At 42.7% G+C, this 21,349-nt stretch overlaps 1 protein-coding gene across 5 annotated transcripts in view; it reads left to right on the forward strand.

Annotated features, from left to right (window-relative positions):
• dtnbb (dystrobrevin, beta b) overlaps positions 1-20,946 on the forward strand; it is a 36,403-nt gene extending 15,457 nt beyond the window's left edge. For 2 of the 5 annotated variants that reach the window (XM_030443898.1, XM_030443899.1), the window contains exons 11-20: positions 2,510-2,584; positions 7,651-7,741; positions 9,400-9,488; positions 10,684-10,797; positions 13,078-13,174; positions 13,524-13,544; positions 14,942-15,101; positions 15,268-15,357; positions 16,035-16,088; positions 16,794-20,946. In XM_030443898.1, coding sequence (XP_030299758.1) covers positions 2,510-2,584; positions 7,651-7,741; positions 9,400-9,488; positions 10,684-10,797; positions 13,078-13,174; positions 13,524-13,544; positions 14,942-15,101; positions 15,268-15,357; positions 16,035-16,088; positions 16,794-16,819 — 817 coding nt within the window. In that variant the 3' untranslated portion in view covers positions 16,820-20,946. The remainder of the gene's footprint in view (positions 1-2,509; positions 2,585-7,650; positions 7,742-9,399; positions 9,489-10,683; positions 10,798-13,077; positions 13,175-13,523; positions 13,545-14,941; positions 15,102-15,267; positions 15,358-16,034; positions 16,089-16,793) is intronic. The other 3 variants (XM_030443900.1, XM_030443901.1, XM_030443902.1) reach the window with 3 other exon arrangements.
• Positions 20,947-21,349: the final 403 nt, after the last annotated feature.

Genomic DNA, 21,349 nt, shown 5'->3' on the forward strand with positions numbered 1-21,349 from the left:
CCGGGTCAATGCAAATTCCATCAATGTCATTAAAACGGAGACATGAAAATTCACTTTTCCCTGAGCGTGCTCCATTTTTTTTTTTTTTTTGTTTTGTTTTATGGCCGAGGTAGTGACAGCCCCTCCAGGGTGGATAGGGGCACCTTTGCAAGCGGGGAGAGGATGCTTCGTGTTGTTATAGGCGGCCACGTGTCCGTCAGAAAATAAGGTGAATGTGTGTGAGAAGCTCTGGCAGACTTGATTTTTTCCCTCGTACCCCTGCCAGCTGCCAAGTACAAGGAAAAGGGTGGCACATTGTCATGCACCGCACGCAGGTAGCACGAGGCGTAGCGCATTGCAGACTTTGATCTCTTAGAGCCTAAATTTTGACCTCTGAGGCACCGGCTGGATGACTGGACCGCGCGTCCTTAATCATCATTCCTTCAGCGAGTGAACTGACGCGAACGAGTTAATCCAAATTCTTAGAGGCAAATGAAATACTTTTACGTAAGAGGTGGCTCTTTTTCTTTTTTGGTTATGGCACCCTGCTGTTCCACAGGAGTTTTTATTGGTGTGCTCAGAAAGGGGACTGATGATTATTTATAGAGGGATAGCCGTGAAGAGCTTTGACTTATGTAACTCGCTAAAGGTAAGAGGGAAATATGTAAATGCGTTGGTAGTTTAGGCTGCAGAGGAGGCCGGTTTGGGTTTTTTTTTTTCTCCTGGAAGGGATGAGAGTTATTTTTTTTTGAAGAGGTTGCAATTGAGGTATTTTCAGCAAATGGCATTTTTCCCTGATTTCCAGCGTGTGCTCGTGTGTTTCGAGAGAGAGGTGAAGAGACGGAGTCAGAGCAGAGAGCTTCAGAGAGAGACGGAGAGGAAAGAGAGAGAGACAGAGAGACAGAGAGAGAGAGAGAGAGAGAGAGAGATCTACGTCGTCATAATGTCACGTGGCCCGTCGAGTTTCCTTGGAGACAGCAGCAGTGTAGTACATTGAGATGCTCGCCTGCTCAGTTGAGGGCAGATTAGGCATCTGGCAACAGCGGCGGGTTGGATGTATTTTGCCAGCCAGACAGGTGCTTTCTCTCCTCACAGAGGTAAGTGCGTGTGTGATGCCACTTCTGTCTGGAGCTCTTCAACCTTCTGGGTTGGATTATTGCGACATAATGAGCGTTAAATGAGAGGTAAACATTCGCTTCCCACGGGCTCGGAAGTGCGTCTGTGAAGGAGGACGAGGAGGCAGCATGTGCAGGGTTTCGTGTAGTGACAGCTGTTTTTTTTTCCCCCCCCTTTCCCCTGTTGTTGTCTTCGTGCCTGGGATATAACAATTAGAAGGGGAATGTGTTTGTGCAAATGGCCTGAGAAAGAAACAAAAAAAGAAATTAGGGCTGATGAATTACTCATGCATCTTCTTTTTCGAGTCTGTTAGGCTAGTCCTGGGGGAGATTCAGATGTATGAAGTGATAAATAATTGGAGTGTGTCTTTAGAAAAGAACACGCTGAGCCCCAGCGAGCGTCCACGTTAATGCAGGGGGGATACGGGAATTGTGTGAACAAATACCGCTGCCAATTGTTTTTACCCCCCCCCCCCCCCCCCCCGTAAAAATGATGCACTTTCTCTTGCTTTCCTATTTCTGTTTTTTACTTTCAGTTGCACAAATAATCCACGGAAAAAAAAAAAAGATGACTGTGTTTGCTGTTTGAAGGAAAAAAAAAAGGCTCTCAGTGGCTCGTGCTGATAACAGTATTCTGCACAGCGTGGATATAAATAGTTAGATTTTTGGGGCAAAAAATGCTGATTGGACAAATAAGCATAATAGGACACAATGCTGTTTCGGTGCCTTTGCTTTCTTTTGTGATAATAAGCACTTTAAATAAAACAGTCGGTCACAGCAGGATTGGGGGGGGCGATAACTACTGAGAGATGGTGCAGATGGAGGAGACACGGATCGAACGCCGTCGTGAGTGGCTGCTATTTGCGGCGCCGGGGTTGAAGTGTAACGCTGAGATCACCTGCGAGTGATGTTTTGATTCCATTAATGAGGCTGCGTGGTCCGGGGGGTTTCGGGGCCCCGACACTGATTCAGCCGCCAGATGGACCCCATCGCTTTGTTTACTCCTGCAGATTGCCTCCCACAATGTCACCTTTCCCAGTTTTCTCACAGGCTTCCAGCTTAATTAGATTCCTTGTCTGCGGTTGTTGCCCCTGCTCCTGTTAATTAGGTTTAAGCCAACTGCCCCGAAAACATTTAAGTCGGCGTTCTGCGGAAAAAGTCAATTATTTTACCTGCAATTTTAAGTTAACTCGAGTACAACATGTTGCCTGTTTTGTGCGGCACGCTGAGTAGTTTATAATGACCCCCCGCCGCCTCCTCTTTTATCCTCCTCTGTACAGTTGGATTAAATTGCAGTCAGGATCGCTGATTCATGATTACTAATAAAATGCAAATGCCCTCTGCTCCATTCCCTGGTGACAAGCACCACAGGCCTCTGCAGCGTAGCATTAAAGACCTCTAATCTTGTCTTTTAGTCAGCCGAAACCAGTGGCCAACAACATGAACGACACAATGCTCATGTCCTCCGGGGCACCCACTCCCACCAAAAGGTAAGCACTACCCCAGGCACGGCCTCTTATTTGAAAGACATTGTTCTGATGATTCCACAGAATGAGCTTCAACACTGACAAGATGTCACTTTTAGTTACACACACGCACGCACGCAAAAATAATTCACTCTGTGCTCAGCAACGGGTGACAGATGCTCCCTCATCAGCGGGAAATGACAAGAATAGTGCGACAAATCAGACTACAGATGTTATTTGTTCCCTCACACTTGACACACTTTTTTATTTATTTATTTTTTTGCATCTGAGCAGCAGCGTTGCCCTTGTGAGTATATTTTTAGAGGAAAATTTGTTACGCTGTCAAGAAGAATATGTGAGCACTCCTACTTAAAGGGTTGATTTGACAAATAGATGGTGATAGAATTGGAGCTTTATCGCGTAAGCAGAGATGCTGGCAAGGGCTCCGCGAAAGCAGCCTAATTGTCCTCTCGTTTCAGTTAAAGGCCGCTTCTATTAGTATTTACTCACAGCGGTAAATGAGCCATCGCGGTTATGAATCCGATAATGGAGAGCACTCTGAGGCGGCTGTAATGTATCTGCACTCCGTCCTGCAGGTCTGTGCATGGCTGAATTTCTTTTTCCTTTCGCTCCTCTCCATCGCATTTTTTTCCCCGGCAATTTGTGTTTGTGCAAAATGGGACTGCTCAGGGACATACCGCGGCACATTAGAAGGGAAGAGGCGTCATCGTCTGGCGTGGGGAAGGGAGCAGAGGTGTGCATGGGAAGATCAGGTGTTTGATTCAAATCCAGACAGAGATTCGTGAAGAGCTTTGAATGAAGCCTGTGCTCTCGTAGGGATGGGTTATCATACAGTGCAAGGACCCGGGCAGCTGAAGGGCAGCGTGCACACTGCAAAAAATGTCCATCACAGCAAGCCTTAACATTAAAAACGTGTTTTTTTAACAACAAAATCTGCAAATTTCCTGTACATCTCTGGAGAAGGTGTAATTATCTAACCTTGCTGCAAGATTCCCGAGGAAAATCTAGTCAATACTAGTTTAAGTTTCTTTGCCGAGATGAACATTTTGTGCAGCCCTGTCTCCGAGGGCTGACAGTATCAAGATCAGAGGCAGGTTTTGGAAGGAAGCTGACAAGATAGGGGGCACCCGAGGCGGTGAACGACGCCTCGCATCCGGACCCGTGGAGGTCAGTGGAAGACATCACGTGCTGTGGCATGTAGAAGAGCGAGGCGACGACTCTCCTGAGGTTTGTCTCACTGTGGCAGTAATGAAGAAGCCCGATAACCTTTGTCTTGACATTTTGCTCCGTGAGTCAGAGCTGCTTTGGGAAGATGTCATGCACAGAGGATGCCGTTGCCTCGGAGGGGCATAACAACTGCAAAGCTGCCATATTTAGGGCAGAAATTGTGCATTAAGCCGCCGTGACGCTTCCAAAATAGTTTGTGCTGAGAGTCAGTGTGGTTACCGGTAGATAAGGTGTTGACTGAGGAGGGGAAGGAGCAGGCTTCACTTAGGTTGCAGAGAACAGAAGGACAGTTCCTACCAGCCTCTCACTGTGTCACATTTGGTTTGTAAATATTAATCTATTGTATAATTACCCGGTGCTGGCCCGCCTGCTCTCACATGAAGGGCCTATGAGTCAAAGATGCTGCTGCTGAATAATGCAGAGCGCCTCGTGGCTCTGCCTCCAGTTCAAAAAGCCCGAGTGCTGTCCCTGTTTGTTGACCCTTCCAGGTTTCCACTCTTTTATCAGAAGAGAGGCACGCTCCGGATTGTGTGTCAGTCCGTTTGAAAAACCGTAGTGTGTTGTGCTTCCAGCCTCCATCACAGTCGGCTCTCTGATACTGTCTGCTCTGCTGACATGGCATCTGCTCCCTCCCACCTCGCTCTTTCACAGACAATCGCTCAACGCTAGCCCGGTCCTCCAAGGGCGAACCGCAATTTATTACCTGTTAGTCATGCAGAACCGCGGCGGCAGAAGATACAATTAAAAGGAGAAAAAGGAGGAATGCTGTCCTGGGCTTGACGAGGTTTGATTCAGAATTGGCCAAATGTGATTCAGCTGGTGTTGAAACAGTTTGTGTTTCCATCAGAAGCGGTCGATATCTGAGATGTATGAGCTCCTGGAATATTTGATAAAGGGATTTATGCTTAAAAAAGTACAAGATTAATAATAAAAGTTAAGATTAAAACATTTACTGGAATCATTACCTGCAGAGTAAACTTACCCTGTCAGCCTCCTCACTTCAACATAAACCTGATAAGAACAAGTCGAGCTGGGAAATAATTCAGTATCATTAAATATATTCATTGATTTTCATTTCCATTGAATTTTAACGAAAGGATGTTTTGTTACCAATTTATAACATGTTGCCATCTAAATTCAGACTCCAAGCTGATTATTACAGCTGCGTTTTCGTATTTTGTTGTTCATTATCTACGTATACACCAGCCTTCATTAATGGTTGCCCACAGTGAGGGTTATACATATGTGGAAAAATACATCAATCATCACTAATATTTGCCTCAAACTACATTAAAGTGTGTTATAAATGATCTAGTAAATGTATTGATAGCTCTTATAAATGCAAAATAAGATGAATGTATTAACTTTGATTAACTTGATGTGAGAACTTTATCTAAGCAGCCGGCTCATTGAGATCATGATCTCTTATTTAAGACAACCTGAGTGCAAAATCGAATACAGTCAGTAAAACACGAGAAACGGCGTATTAAAAGCCCGAAGAAACAACATTCACAAGTCATGAATAACATCGGATCATAAGGCTTTCATTTTTTAATCAGAATCTAGTTTAATTACGCTTTAAATATTAAATGTGTGAGATGCTGACGCTGGTTCTGGGTGTCTGTCACTGCCGATCATGATCCCGTATCAGTGCTTTCTCTCTCTCTCTCAACGCATTTTTAATTTCTGTGTGGAGCTCATTAAGGTAATTTGTATGAAAGGTAACATAAGGCCAGGGATTACCGTGGCACTAAAACATGAGTCAGCACTCCGCCGTGACTGGATGAGGGTAACTAATAGCGGGAACACTGAATTATATAAAAGAGAGTCTGTTTAATGTGGATCAGTCACATCACGGCCCATGTCAAATACAGTTAATGAGGTCATTATCACTGCTGATGCTGATCCGTCGAATCAGACCTCTGCATTCCTAACTAGTGGAATATCTGAATTATTATAGGAGATAAGTTAAAGGACTTAGAAGAGGATTGAAATGGAGAATTAACAGTAGAGCTAAAGATAATATTGCAGAAAGATTAGCTTTTCTTCCCATTTACACCTGGTATTACAATCCGATCTTGCCTTTGCGTATACACCCAGTGTTTTTGATGTGCTTTTGTTTTCTTTGTGGAGAGCAGATCTCTGTTCTCCAGAGGAAAAACCTGCGCATCGGTAATTTTGAGGTGGCAGCAAATCAGCCCCAGGCTCCATTAAAAAGTCACAGCTTTTATAAGTTGTCTAGTTAGGGTGAAGCGTATTAACTTTGTGAAACACTGTTTGTGACAAATTCTTAATTATCTGTCCCCCACTTGTAAATAAGGTTCACTTCTGGTTAGGTTAAGCCAAAAAAAAAACTTGCTGAGTGTTAGGAAAAGATAATGTTTGGGCTTAAAATACCTGTATTGGTCTCCACTAACAAGGCTCAATGTGTCTTCTAATTTCTAGTGTCGTGGCTACAAACACAGTTAAAATAAAATTGTCCCAAAGTCAACTTTAAAACATCAAGTGATGTCTCAAACTGCTGTCCCTAGTTTGGCAGCCTTTTCCTCTTGCAACTCCACTAATTTGACTCTCTGGCCTCAGAACACAAAGTTTTTTCAGAATCTCCACCTTTCTAACGAAAATAGGACGAGCGCCGCTCTTTGAGATACTGTGTCTGAATAAAACATGCCGGTATCTTCAAATGCGTGGTTGAAATGAAAGAAGCCCGGGAAAGATGCCAGTTCAGGGGCGCTTGAAGGCGGTTCATGCATCTTTGTCCAAAATGTGGCACGGACCGTCAGGTGGAGCCAGGAAGCTCTCTGATGAAGCGGGGGAGTCAGGAGCAGCTTCCTTACTGATAACCAGGAGATCCAGACATGCGGTGCAGCTCCGAAAGACCTTGTAGGGTCACAGCCTTCCCTGAGACAACCCGTGCAGCTCCCTGACTTGCATTAATGTATTACTTTAATCTTACAAGAAACTCAGGCTCGCTCTGTACGCTGGCACTTGGAATGAGACTGTAAACTTTAAACAACAACACAAAAAACAACATTTTACACAGAACAAGTGCTTTGACATGTTTGTGGAGTGGCCTTTTCCAGTGCAGACCCGCTGAATGTATTTTGACACAATCTTGGAACGAGCCGCGGCGAGTATTTTATGATATCATCGCTTGGCAAAGAAACCCCTCAACACAAGCGAGGTAGCAGCTCGAATTAAATCATCACGCTGACAACTTTTTTTTTTTTTTTTTTTTATCAGCCTCGAGAAAGATAAGATTTTAACACGAACGTCGTTAAAAAAAGGCCGGTTTCGCAGTGTGTTTTGGTCCCCGGGTAGTCAAAGCTGCGGGGGCCGTGCTTGTTGATGCAGCAGAGTTTGGAAGCCAGATTGGGTTTAATGGTCTTAATCATCGCTCGCTCCTCCAGTCGGATAGCGTCCGGCACCATTTCAGCTCTCCTTCACTCTTCACTGCGGAACCGCCTGCCCGAGAAGGGACGGCATATGTCCCGTCATCTGTCCACGCCATATGCCACACCCATGATCATTTAAAGTCTCATGCCTTATTTGACATTTGCAGTCGGTGATGAAATGACTCAAACAGGCGTTGGCAGAGTTGCAAATGCATTTGGCAAGCTGCATTTTCGGTTATTCATCTCAATTCATTGTTACGGCTAATTATCTCAGACTGTCTATCAACAGTGGAGTCGAAGCCAAGTGTCATACACGAAGGTCACACCAGTTATGAAGTTTTTACATAATCATTCTTGACTGTGCAGACTTTACTTACATAAGAGCTCTTCACATGTGTATGATGTGTGTGTGATGTTTTTTTTCCCTCTGTATCTGACTTTGGGCAGTGTCTTGGAGAGTCCCAGCCGGCTAGATGAAGAGCACCGCCTCATCGCTCGCTACGCTGCCCGCCTGGCAGCCGAGGCGGGCAACTCCACAGTGAGTGTCTCGCCCGACGTCCCGTGGTGGGCTTTAGTCAACCTGCATTTCACATTTAATGCTCTGACAAGTAATTGCTAGGCGCTTCGCCGAGGCTGGAGGACTTTAATGCCGAAGCTGCGGTGTGAAGACCACTTGCATTTACAACTCAGACTGTGCACACCCAAGCAAAAAAAACAACAACTTTGTTTTTAATAAGACAAATAAAGAAAAGGGAGGGATAAGCATTTATTTTATAGCCGTTTTACAGCTTTTAAGTAGTTACACTTAAGATTTCAGTCCTGAGGCCAGATGTATAAACAATGTGTGTGCACAAAAAACACTGCACATTTTCACACAATTAAATAGTATATATAACGGACGAACTTCACATCACTTATACACATGTTGTCTAGAGATAGATGTGTGCTACATTATGAGGTGCACATAACATATGAGGTGAGAGACGTAACATTGGTGAGAGACTGACTGTGTTATTCTGCGTTCAGTAAAATGTCACTCGGAGGCCCATTTATAAACTTCAAGGAGACAAATTATGCAAATTTTCATTTTCATTTATTTTGGGTTACTACTAGAATAGTTTCACACGCTTTAATCTTCAAAGAACACATCCGTTTCCTCATATTGTACGGTGCTGCAGCTCTGTATTCGCCCCTGTGTCTGTTTTAGCTCTCGTCTTTTAAGTCACCCCCTCCTCAGTGCCCACTCTGCTCTGATTGGTCAGCTCATACACACCTGAGCCCAGCCGCTGGGCAAAAGTTGAGCAAATTTGCGACTCCGTGCTGTAGTGTAATGTCACAAAGTCACGGAATTAGAGGCGGGACTACTGAGGAGGCGTTTTCAGGAGCAGTGTTTTCTGTGAAGCTTCCATTGGTGCGGACTTTGGGCTTCGCCAGACCATTTACATGCGCAAGAACCGAGATAAGACACTGATGGAAAGGAAAGAATAAAAAAAGCATTATAGGTCTCCTTTCATTTGAACTTATTCCCCTGTTCATTTTCTTTTCATTTGATCCTGAATTGTGAATGACTTAGTCTGTTTCAATATGAACTCTTTAGATTAATCATTGATCATCCTTCTGACATTTTCATGATGATGAAGAGATAATACCGCAATGATGGTTCACAGGTTCATGCACGGGTGCTATAAATAGCCACAGCCGTGCGTAACAATCGTGCATAATGACAGCTGTTTTGATGCCGTTGGAGAAGCTCGCCGATGAAACGCACCTGGTTGAATTGCATTGCACTTCTTATTTTCTGTTCTACGGGTATCGTAATTGGTGGAGCGGGCACAGTTATCCATATACAAACAGATGTTTAAAGGATTCTGATTCAAATGCTGCTAAATCACCTTCTTCTATCTTAACCCTGCCAACTTCAACCCAGCAAAAAAGACAGAAAAGAAATATTCAGCTGACTAAAAACGTCCATTTGAAGTTATGTTCGTTTGGATTTGTACTTTGCAGTCTGCCTCTCAACATGGAGGCATAAAGGAAAGCTGCGGTGAGCTGAGAAGGCTCCTGTTTATGCAGAAACATAAGAAGTCTCCAGCAGAAAGTCATTACTGCCCACTGCGGTCAGAAGGTAGCTGCTGTTGTTTGACTTTTGCTCTCACGTCGTCGTTAATGCCGTTTCCGTGATGACTTGTTTTTCAGCAACAGTGTCCTCCATCAGACCTGGGTTTCAACTTTGACGCCAATAAACAACAGAGGCAGCTGATTGCCGAGCTGGAGAACAAAAACAGGTACGGATTATCATTTAAACATCAGTTATACATAGGATTCATATCTGTTTAGGTAACATTACTTGTCTTGAGTATGACTCTAGCCCGCTACCTTTCTTCTTCTGCTACCCGACATCTTAGATTACCAATGACTAGGCATCTGTGCTGAGAGTAGAGGGCTGTCAGCATCAAGAACGCTGATTATAACAATGACTAAAAATAGATCATTTAAAAAAAACAAAACAGTTCTGTTATCACAAGAGGATGGCAGAGTCTACACAACAGCTATAACGACAACGACAGTGGCGAACGACATCAGTGGGATCGCTTCCAGAGCGACCGAGAGAAACGGCAGAAACACTGACAGCCGATCCAAATCCTTCTGAATTTACAGGGATAACAGTCAGCTTGATTTTGGGGACATTTTCCAACAAAATGATATTGCAGGACTGCTTGGAATTTTTTTTACTGTAGACGATCTCTACTACGTTTGCAAAATTAGGAACCACTTTTCAGATTATCTACTCTAATAACTCAGATAATGAGTGGAGAACAAACTCATCGTGGGGATTTCCTATTATTACTTAGAGGCGCCATTAGCAACACGGCTACTGCTAGCAGTTTGGCTACCGTCTAAAACAAAGATCAACTATAAGAATCCCAGTTTGACATCAAAACTCTGATCTCAGTGCGATGAAAAAAAGAGGCCGAGCGATACACTTTCTTCTACTGATAAGATGGCAGGTTGTGTTACTTCCTGATCTAGTAGAAAAGAACACCGGTTTTGAACCGCCTCGTGTCCCGGCGGTAAGTGGAAACACATCATCAACTGGGGAGTGGAATTTGACACAAAGAAATCCATCAGCGGGGGGTTTCTTTTCCTTTTTACAGCGGAGAGGTTTCAGTTATTCTAGTTGTTCCACCTGGGGATAGCAACCAGAGAAAACACCTCCTGTTCCTTCCTCTGCCGCTTCCTTTGTACTGTGAGCCGACACGAGGAAAACACGAGCCCAATCGCAGACTGAATAGCGTAGTGAAAGCGAGGAAACCGATGTATGCGGATGGTGTTGTTCCTCTACAGGCATCACATCGTGCAGTTACTGCAGAATACATTAAAGCAAAACAAGTTGTTTATTGTCAGTTTAAGGGAAGAATTACAAGTATTTCCTGCACCGCTGCTGTCGAGATAACTGATTTACCGACTCACCTATTTAAGGGAGATCCTGCAGGAGATCCAGCGGCTGCGTTTGGAGCACGAGCAGGCCTCTCAGCCGACCCCGGAGAAAGCCCAGCAGAACCCCACACTTCTGACCGAACTGCGGCTCCTCAGGTAGCGTCCCTCCTCAACACCACCACCAACACCACCAACACCACCACCACAAGAACATCTTCTTCCCGACAGCAGGAACAAAGAGCCATATATTAAGGAGCCCAAGTAGTAAAATCCCTTCAGGGCTGCTGTATTTATGAAGACTAGACTCATTCTTCAAGTAGAAATAATGCCTCGCTAATTCAGGGGGATGCTTTTGAATTAGCTCCACCAGCAGAGGTGGGAGAATCTGTCATGCTGGCAGGATGCTGGGACCCCATGGGTTCAGTTCTTGGAAGAGAGGCGTTACCGCACTTGTTGCCCCGAATTACTCCCTGTTTATCAAAGTCTGGCCTGAATAATGCGTCAGCAGCAGAGTTTATGGTCATCAGCCGTGACAGAGATTTAAATTTGATATTCGAATAATGTTTTATGACATGAATTATTGGCTGCAGTTAAAGTGGAAGATTTGAATTTCGGAGTTTAATCCACAGCACAGTTGTTCTTGGAGGATTGTTGTATGTACAGGAATCTGTAATTACATGTTTGTTTGTTTGTTTTTTAAACATAGTAATTAAATTGTAAGATAATGAGCTTTCATTACTTGAGGATGCATTCACTCCACCGCTTATTTCTCCCAGTTTAATTCCAACATGTCTAGAAGCATTTTTTGGCTCACCGAGCCTGTTTGTGATTCAGGTTTTTAGACCAGGATATTATCAAGTGGTAATTATCTCATGGCAGGCTGTGCACTGTGTTTGGAAGCCAGGCTGGACGGCTCTGATATTGCCTTTATTCAGCCCGGGGACACACAGCAGAGCGGAGGTGTTTACAGTCTGCAGAGGTTTGGGAGGTTTTGAGAGGATAAATCCAAACAGACTGACGATTGCTAGTTTATTTTTTGACAATGCAGTTACACATTGTGAACACCAGAGGATGATGATAAGCCAGAACCTGACAGGAGCTGGGCAGATATTTGCACTAACCACAGGTTTCTAAATTCAAATTTTCCAAGCCATGTCAGTAAATACACCATAGCTGCGGAGTGAGCGATGCTGCTGAGATCGTGTTTGGTATGCACCGAGAAACGCGGCCTCACACAGATAAGATGATTAACAGTCACAATAAATGAATAGCTAATCAACTGTACACGTCTCCGGAAGCTGTCAGCAGTCCAGCTCATCATTTCTGTTCATAGAGATGTCTTGGTTTCAGGTGCACTACAGCAAATCAGAGTTTTTATGTTTAAGTCTAAGTATTAAATGTGGAGCATAAAAAAAGCCAGTTGTTATGCTGCAGTACTGTAGTTATCCTTAAAAACAGAGTAAGTGGTAACTGTAAAATTAAAGACTGGTGAAGGGACAGGGGGAAAAATCTAAAGGATTCATTTGTGGGATGGATTTTGCAGAAAATTAAACACATTAGGACCTTAATACAATCATCTTGTGCGGCAGATATTGTATCAGAAATACCAGGTGTGAAGTAAATCTTACTTAATCAGTGAACCGATGGTAGATTAATCATGAAAACAGAAATATAATTATACTAGACAGTAACAACAACAGCTTAATACAAATGGTAAATTTATAGTTAATTATCTTTATTCAACAGTTATTTCACTGTCAACAAACAATTAAAGGCCTAGTAAACCATTTATTAAGCAATTGTTAACATAATCATTTGCAACTTTATAATAGTCATCCAAATAATGTATAGATAAACAACACAATAATCATTAACAAAGCATTATAAACATCAGTTGCAACTTTACAACAAAAAATTGCTTAATTGATAAATATAACATTTGATTCAACTCATGTAAACTGCTATTCTTTGTGTCAAGAGCGCTGTCTATTTATAGGCCTTTAAAAAAGTCGCACAGTGCACCTTTAATTAGCTTTACATTTACCATTTTGTAATGATGGTTATTATAAAGTAATACCCAAATGCCATATGACTCTAAATACATCCAACACGCAGCATCTATTTGTCTGCAACTGATCCGTATATTAATGGATCTTCTTCATAAATGAAAGCGTAGCCCCTTCACACACGTCTCTACAGGCATCAGGGAGATAATCTACATTAAATACATGTATGTGTGAAATCGTTTTCAGTCATGATTCCCGAAACTGTAACTGCTTTGTAAAATTACAGAAGTTTGTTTCATGTGAACTCCTGCTTTAGTTATCGACTCGTCTGCTGAATGTTGTTGCCGTGGAGGACAATATTTCGTTTGTATGCGCCAAGTGTGGATTATGACAGTTACATGTAAAGAACTTGATTTTTCTTCTGCTGCAGACACAGGAAGGACGAGCTGGAGAGGCGCATGTCGGCCCTGCAGGAGAGCAGACGGGAGCTGATGGTGCAGCTGGAGGGACTCATGAGGCTGCTGAAGGTAGACCGACCGCCTGTTCCTAGACGATTATAAGCGTGATACCGTTCTGAATTAATTGTCCTTTGTCCTAAGTTCTTCTTTGGCATTTGTCAGTGCTAATCAAGTAGACGTGATTCCGTTTTAAAGTCTTGTTTGCATGTTTGATGAAGTGAGATGTCGGCACGTTTGATTCTTTAGTTCCGAGACATTCCTGCAGTGTTCTTAAGTTATGTTAATGTGCCATATGGTGCATGCAGGAATCCCTTTCTTCTCCTTCTTCTTCTTCTTCTACTTCCCTCCTTCGCCGCTTTAATTCTGTTGCTCTCACTCTTCTTGCTCTCTCTCACTGCTTACCTTTGCTGGCTGATAGGATGAGGAGCAGAAGCAGGCTGTAAGTTGCCCCTTAATTCAGTTTGTAAAGGCTCTAGTCACAGCACTTAGTTTAATGCTACTCCAATCGCAGATGTGATCGAAGGAAGTTTTTATAACAGATTTAAGAAGGATGTTAGGACCATAATAGGATTAGGCTGTTTAACTGGGTTACCCTAATCTAGTCCCACTCTGCCGATTCCTTGCTTGTGCCAAGAGAGAGCCAAATCTACAGACTGCGACACAAACTTTTAAAGTTTTCTCAGGTCCTCGGTCCAAACAAGTTGAGGGAACTGTGTTTTTCTTAGCCCAAATGTCAAGGACCTGTTCCTTTCATCGGCGCTAACAACCTCCCGTCTAATGTGACTGCAGTCTGTCTGGCCATCTGCTGCCTGGCTGCGAGCCATCGACCTGGGCCTGCACCAGTCCCAGAGACACACAGCGATCCTTTCTCTGCGAGATATATCTCTCGTATCAGCGCAGGCCCCAGTCGCTCACCCCTCACATGGTTCTCATTACCCGCTCGATGCAGTAAAGGTGCACTACAGAGACTGCGGAGTACAGCCAGCCAGCCAGTTTAGGATTTCCAGGAGGTTTTTTTTCCTGCCCTGTTTATTGTTTGTTGTCCCCTGTAAGGATTAAGTTCTTTTGGTCACATCTGTGTCTGTGTTTGTTTTAATAAAAGCCATCTTTAGCAAAAAAAAAGGCCAAATCGCATCCCCAAAGCTGCAGTCTGTGATTGCAATAAGACATCTTCCACTGAAATGTTCCAGAACTGGCTTTGTTGATGTGGAGATTAATTAGACTGAGGGTTGTTTTTTTTCCGCTCTCTCTATCAGAAGCCCAGATTCACAAAAAGGCGTGCACATGGATGAATATCCAGTATGTCATGAAAATAACCAAAGATACTAAGTTTTTTGCTAACACCAAAAAGATCCCTGGTAATTGGTCAACTAGTCCTTTTGTGCTAACACTGTGCAGAAGACGTAATAAATAATACAATTAGATGCATTGCTGTATGTGTTATGGAATAACTAGACTTGAGTTTGAAGGGAAAGTGAGACATTTTGGGAAATATGCATTCTTTTCTAGAATTAGATGAAAAGATCAATACTACTCTCATGTCTGCACAGCAAATATAAAGCTGCCCCCTGCAGTCAGTTTGCTTAGCTTAGCATTAACACTGGTAACAGCTAGCCTGGCTCTGTCCAAAGGTGACAAACTCAACAGACGCACCTCCAGAGCTCACAAATGTTCATGTTATATCTCTGTATTTGATCCATCCATCTGTTGCGGTTCCTCTGAACAGAGTCTGGCTAGCCGTTTTCAGCCTCAGCTAAGCTAAGAAAAAATTATGATTTTCCATCTGTATGTTAAACTCTCTCTACTGTAACTATAATGGGTGGTTTTGTGTTGCAGTCCCAGTCTGGAGGCTCCCCTCATTCTTCCCCCAGTCACGGTGCAGGCTGCTCCATGCCCATGCCCATACGCTCCACCTCGGCTGGGTCCACCCCGACCCACACGCCGCAGGACTGCCTGGCAGGGGTGGGAGGGGACGTGCTTGAGGCTTTTGCTCAGGGTGAGAGTGCGCCTGAAACAAAGACGTTTTAGTGATCACTTCCTGTGATGATAAAGTGATTCTAGGCTGCCTTTTCCTTTATACAGTTTGACGTGATTGCAGCTGCAAGACTAGAAATTGTGTTTTGTCATTTTAATGTGTACAGTGAATGTCTCTTGTTTTATAGGTGTACCTAGAAATCTACGGAATGATCTATTAGTTGCTGCTGACTCAATAACAAACACAATGTCATCGCTGGTGAAAGAGCTCCACTCAGGTTAGTTGAAACCACATGTTTCAATCTGTTTTAGCATCTGGATAATGTTCCGTTTTTATGACTGTTTTGCTTCCTGGGTTATTTATTAAAGGGGAATTCTGGTATTTTTGAAGACAGGGCCCTTTGATTTACACTTGCCAAAAGTTTTGGGATCGCTCCAGCAGATCGCCTCAGCGACGCAGCAGCGACATGGCTGGAATGGCTGAAATGGCTGCATTGAAATCCTTTGAGGCAACAATGACTGTCAAAGCTGTTTTTGCCACTGACAGGTTGAGGTTCTTATTCCGTGTCTGACAGTATTACAGAAACAGTTCCTACGGAGGTAGACCTTTTTGTGAGGTAACAACATTGCTAAAGGAGAAGTCCCAACCTGAAGTCTTGTGAGAGGCAAGTTGTTGCAGGATGTCCAATTTCAGGACGAGACTTCTCCTTGAGTGAGACTTTCTGGTTACGGAAAGGATCTTTCTGTAATTGTTACAAAACATGTAAATATAGGACCCGAGGTGTAAAAATACCAGAATTCCCCTTTAAGGTATCCTATATGTCACTGTGTTCTCTACACCAAATATCTTTCTCTGCACTTTTGTCATTCTCACTCCTGATTCTGATGTTTACATCTCTGTATTTGAGCCTACACATAGTCACCAAAAACATTGTCACTGGTTTTATTTTTTAAGTGGATGACGGGGCAGACGAAGAGGAGACCAACATGAGGAACGGCGGGGACAGAGGTAGGTCTTACTAGTTTCTGGCTTTAATCTTGCAAAGCCAGTCATAACCTATAGAGTATACCTGCCTCCGAAAACAGGATGCAAATGTTTTACTTAGTATGCAAAGCCGAAAACAGCTGTGGTTTTGCTAAATGTATTTCATTCTATTACCTCAGCATCGCAAGTAACTCATCCTGTTATTTTGAGATTTTAAGAAGGTCGTGATAACGGGTTTATTATCTCATCTTACAAAACAGCTAAACAAAATGATCTCAATATGTCCACGTTACAAGCTGTTTTGTATGATGAGACAATTAACCCAATGTCACATGACTCTCAGATCCTGAGATGAGTGGCTATTTAACTCATGATCTCGAAAACAATGGGATGAAATTAAATTATTGAATTTCTAGGCTTCGGTTTATTATTTTATTTATAGAAAACAAGTTGCCTGAAGTGCATTTATTTTATGTGACTGGATAAACGGGTGGTGCTAATAATGACACAGTCGTTTCTTCATTTGTTGGATTGGGAGCCGCAGCTAAACATTTGCATGACTCCTTTATCAGCCAGTAAAGTTCCTGTTTGGGTCATTATAATGAGATTCTGCCTCAGCCCTCCATCCAAAGTAGGAAGGCGTCAAAGCACACAGCCAGAGAGTCACTTTTAAAAAAAAATTTTACGAATGAATTCAGACTAAATTTGATCTTCTGTGTGCGTCTCCAGGCACAGTGAGAGTACCGAAGCACTGAGGAACAGACACCATCCCACCCTGTAAGGACATACAGTCATCAACTGGGAAGAATCAGTCACAACAACAACAACAACGACCCCTGGCATTAGCACGTAGAGTAATGCATGCTGTAATCAAACAGGATTTCACTATGTGAAAAAAAAAAAGTTTCTTCACACCTTGCAGGTAGCAAGATGTGTCTAATTAGCGAGTGTGTATGTTGTCCTGTAAACAAAAAAAACTGCTGTAATTACCCGATGATTTCCCTCATGACTGCTAAGGAATGGCTTGCTGTGCTTTCTCCCCCGACCGTTCCATCGCAGCAGATCATTCTGTATATAAAATACTGTAAAACACACGCGAACGTGGGAAACGCCCCGACATGAAGGTGACCTCCTGTCACAACATGCGCCCCGTCATTGCTTTTGTATGATTAGCGCTAGTATTATTATTTCCTCTTTTTTTGTATCAATTTTGCATGAAGTTGCACTCATGTCTGGATTTTAGGTACTGTACCATGCTATGCCAGCTCTTTGTGGGGTTTATGACGACGGCTGGGGTGTCAAAAGTGTCCTGCCTCATAATTCACGCCGAGTGTGTTTACGCGCACATCCATATTCTGAAGTTTGTTAAAGCTGACTTGCCGTGTGGCCGTGAGGATGGAGGGTCACCAGCGGGGACTACAGGAAGTCATGAAAGAGAAATAGAAACAGCTAAGCACACAATCCCTCCTATAAAAAACACAATTTGATTAAACTGAGAAGATATATTGCGTCACAGTTGCACGTAGGTTAATTTTATTTTTACCTCTGGACGGAGCCGTGCTAGCTGTTTGCACCTGTTTCCAGCCTTAATGCTAAGCTAAGCTAACGTTCTCCTGGCTGTCCCAAACCGATGAGGGTTTTTTGTTTTGTTTTTGTTTTTACTTTTAGTTCAATTTCAGGACACAAAATGTGTGCAAGCGTGTCTGTTAAAGCAGCATAAAGAAGGAACCAGGAATAATTGCCGGCATTCGGAATATCGTGTGCACGTAAACACACTCAGCGAGTCACATACTATACTGCTGCTACTGTGCTCTCAGTGAGCCACCCTTGCAAATAAGAGGGCTGCGCAATTAAGGGAAACCAAGGGGCTACTTAAATCTAAAATGGTCTCTTCCCTGTGATAACTTAGCTGAACACACCTGACTAGCTGGTAGCCTCTGTATTTATTGTTTCAAGTGTAGGGAAGCACCTCAGGATGTAGTACTGAACTAGGCACTGAGTTTTAGTTGTGAGTTACAAAATGAACACTTATACAGTATGTAAGGACGTACGGTCGTAGTAAGCAAGTAGGAAAATGCTTGGATAGCTTTATTTAGTTAAGATAAAAGAATATTGATCATGTTTATGCGCAATGAAGGTAGGTGCTCAGGGACTGCAGAGCTACTCTTGATTGTATGGTAGTCACGTCTTTTCACTGCTGGACAACGCTGGCCACATGTTAAAGGTGCAATGTGTGAGAATGGGCCACATGTTCAGGATCACTCCAAACAAATAGGTAGCGATTCAGCTTTCTCTGGCTGCTGTTAGCTAGTCAGCTCAGTAAGAGAGGGACTGTAGGTGATTACACTGTGGGCAGAGGAACTGGGTTCAGCAGCCCCCCCCCCCCAGTGAGCACGGCCGGATCAGGACCCAACAGCGCTTAAGTCAACATGTGCTAAGGTGATCTACAGTGGCTCTGACCAGGGCTCCGCCATCTTCAAACCAGAGTATGTTGATTGCCACTGACATGACATATATCACCGTTTCCAAAAGACGATGATCTTTGCAGTGTACTAGCGAAAGCACCTACATTCGTTGTACACCCACAGTTTCGTTGGGTGACCAAGAAAACTGCTTTGTTGGGTTGAAAGAAACATCACGGTTTGGGTTAAATTTAGTCCGTAGCTTATGTAACTTTAGTTCCTATTGTACCTACGTGATGTGCGTAACTCTACATAATGTACGTTACGAAACTTGTCTTTGTTAGTAATTTAAAGTAACTCACTGTTGACTTTCACATAACCGTGATCGCCCTCGAAAGCAGACTTGTCGCTGTTTGCATTACTTTGCCAGACTTCCTCCTTTGCGTACTGTGCTGAGGATGGCCTTAAGACACAGTGGGTGGTTGACAAGAGAGGTGCGAAGAGCATAAAAAGCAGCGCCTTGAGCAGTGAATTTAGGATTTATTTCAACTAAACCAGAGTTTGTGATTGTTGTAAAAATGCAAAGTCACTCAAGCAGAAAATTAAGTTTAAGTTACAGTGGGCTTTACTATCAGACTATTGGCACAAGACAGAACGAGCTGGTGCTAGCTGGTTAGCATGCTAACCTCAGTAGATAATTCTGCAGGCACAATACATAGTCTCGTCTTCGGCACAATGTCAAAACTGCTATTTCTTCACATTTCATTAGTGGTATTAGTTATACTGGCCGTATCTTATACATTGCACCTTCAATAGTGGTTAAAAATGGAGGGTTTCATTCTCAAATATACATCCACTGTTATTCACAAATAAGTCATTTGACTTGCCTGTGTTGAAACTCTAATTCCATTGGTCACTTTTTCTAATTTTGGGATAAAACTCCTTCGATATACAGAGGAAAACAACAGCAAGTGATACAACGCTGAGCAAAGAATGCGGATCATCAGAGGGAGAGAAGTTTTTTCGGAAGTGCTATTTGGTGAAGCATGTTGTTGGATATAGTTTGTCTGTGTGTGAAATTAGTGTCTTTCACGGAAAAAGCAAAGCTGTCACAGAGGTAGGTGTTTATCTTGAGTCAGATGGAGATCAGGTCGAAGTTACCTTTACATTTTTTTGTCTTCTGGTTCAATGTTTTTTCTTTGTCCTTCAGGGTAGCCGTACATCTCAAATGAAAAATGAGCAATGTTTGCTTTTTAGCGGGAAGAGTTGTAGAGCTGTACGTGAAGCTTTCAAAACGAGTTGGTAATGGTAAATGGTAAAATCGAGCTGAACGGGAATGAAAACTTTTTTTTCTTTTTTTTTTTTTTCTGACATTTGTACAGTAAGCCTATCCTAAAAGCTAAGTATAAAGTTTCAACAACCTGTGACACTGTGTCAAGAAAAATAACAAAAAGAGGCTCCTCCGTTATCAACGTTCTACACGTGATGTTTTCATTCAGTTCTCTGTTCCACTCTGTGTTATCATCATTGTTTATTATTCTGGTTTACAATATAAGTGGAGTATAGTTAATGTAATGAGTTCGTCAAAATTCAGATTCACGTGCATACTCACAATTGCACCCAAATATACAAATTCATTTCAAGTACTGGCTTTAGCGGAAAAGGTCCAGAAATTGCTGAAAGGCAAAGAAAGGTAAAAAAAAAATAAATAAAAAAAAATCGTCTTCCCCTTCAATCTCGCCATGCATTTGACGTCAGAAGTTAGCTTTGTTTTCGTTCTTTCAGTTTGTGCCTGTAGCGGTTCTGTAAAGTGCTGTATAATGTAACCATTCTGCAGATAAGATGATCTATCAGCCTTTAATGTCTGTGACTTTGTAGAAGTTTTTTTTATTTGTTTATTATAAATGTGTTCTGGGGGAAACTGATGCTCAGCCTTTACATTTTGTGCCAAACTGTTTGCAGACATTGTGTGTCACACAAAATTACAGGTATATATCAAAGTATATCTGCATTAGTATGTTGTTGTTGCCCATAGTTTATTCACAGAATGCCTGGAGATGTTTCACGGTCAATGTTTTTTTTCTGCTGCTGGAAAAAAAAAACTCGCATTTAGTAGATTATAAAGACACATTCCAAATCTTACTGATAGACAGTCACTGATGTCATTTTAGCCAATGTGGAGGCAATACTGTATACCCTGTCAGAACTAACTCGGGGTAGACACAAATAAAACACAGCCGGTCACACGGTGGTGCGTACATCGTGACCCTTTTTATTGTTTTGCAGAGAGACAAAGAGGACGACCTCGACGACGGCGCTCCCCTGATGTTATTTATCTATGTATGTGTTCTGTACGGTTACGCTTCTGGTACACATTTGTTTCTCATGTTGATTTTACAAAAACATAGTTTTATGTCACAAAGCCACTGTCTTTTGTAAATAAATCAAATGTGAGATATATTAAAAAGATTTAAAATACGGCTCCGACGGGTCATGTCGTGATTGTGAGTGTGTATTTTGTGGATTCATCTTCACTAAAAGGTTCCTCAGTCAAACACATACATCATTTATTGGGGTTGGAAAGTGATGTACAAGACCCTTTCCCAGTTCATGTCACTGGTTTTGTCAGAAAAGAAAAATGTGTTAAAACTTTTATCAAATTCATGGGAACGTAATCTGGCTTCTTTGGCACAGATAAACACTGCGTGAGTAACAGGAATAAAAACAAATGATCCTGCAGCCAAGCCTCGGCTCGCTGGCGTTGAACACACCTTTGCACAGCCCGCATACTGATTAAAATCTATCTGATATGACTCAGGCACAAATGTTTACAGAAGAAATTTTGTGATAACACTTAATTCGTGTCAAGTTTAGGCTTGTCGA

Source organism: Sparus aurata, chromosome 16 (assembly GCF_900880675.1).
Source record: "Sparus aurata chromosome 16, fSpaAur1.1, whole genome shotgun sequence".
NCBI lineage: Eukaryota > Metazoa > Chordata > Actinopteri > Spariformes > Sparidae > Sparus > Sparus aurata.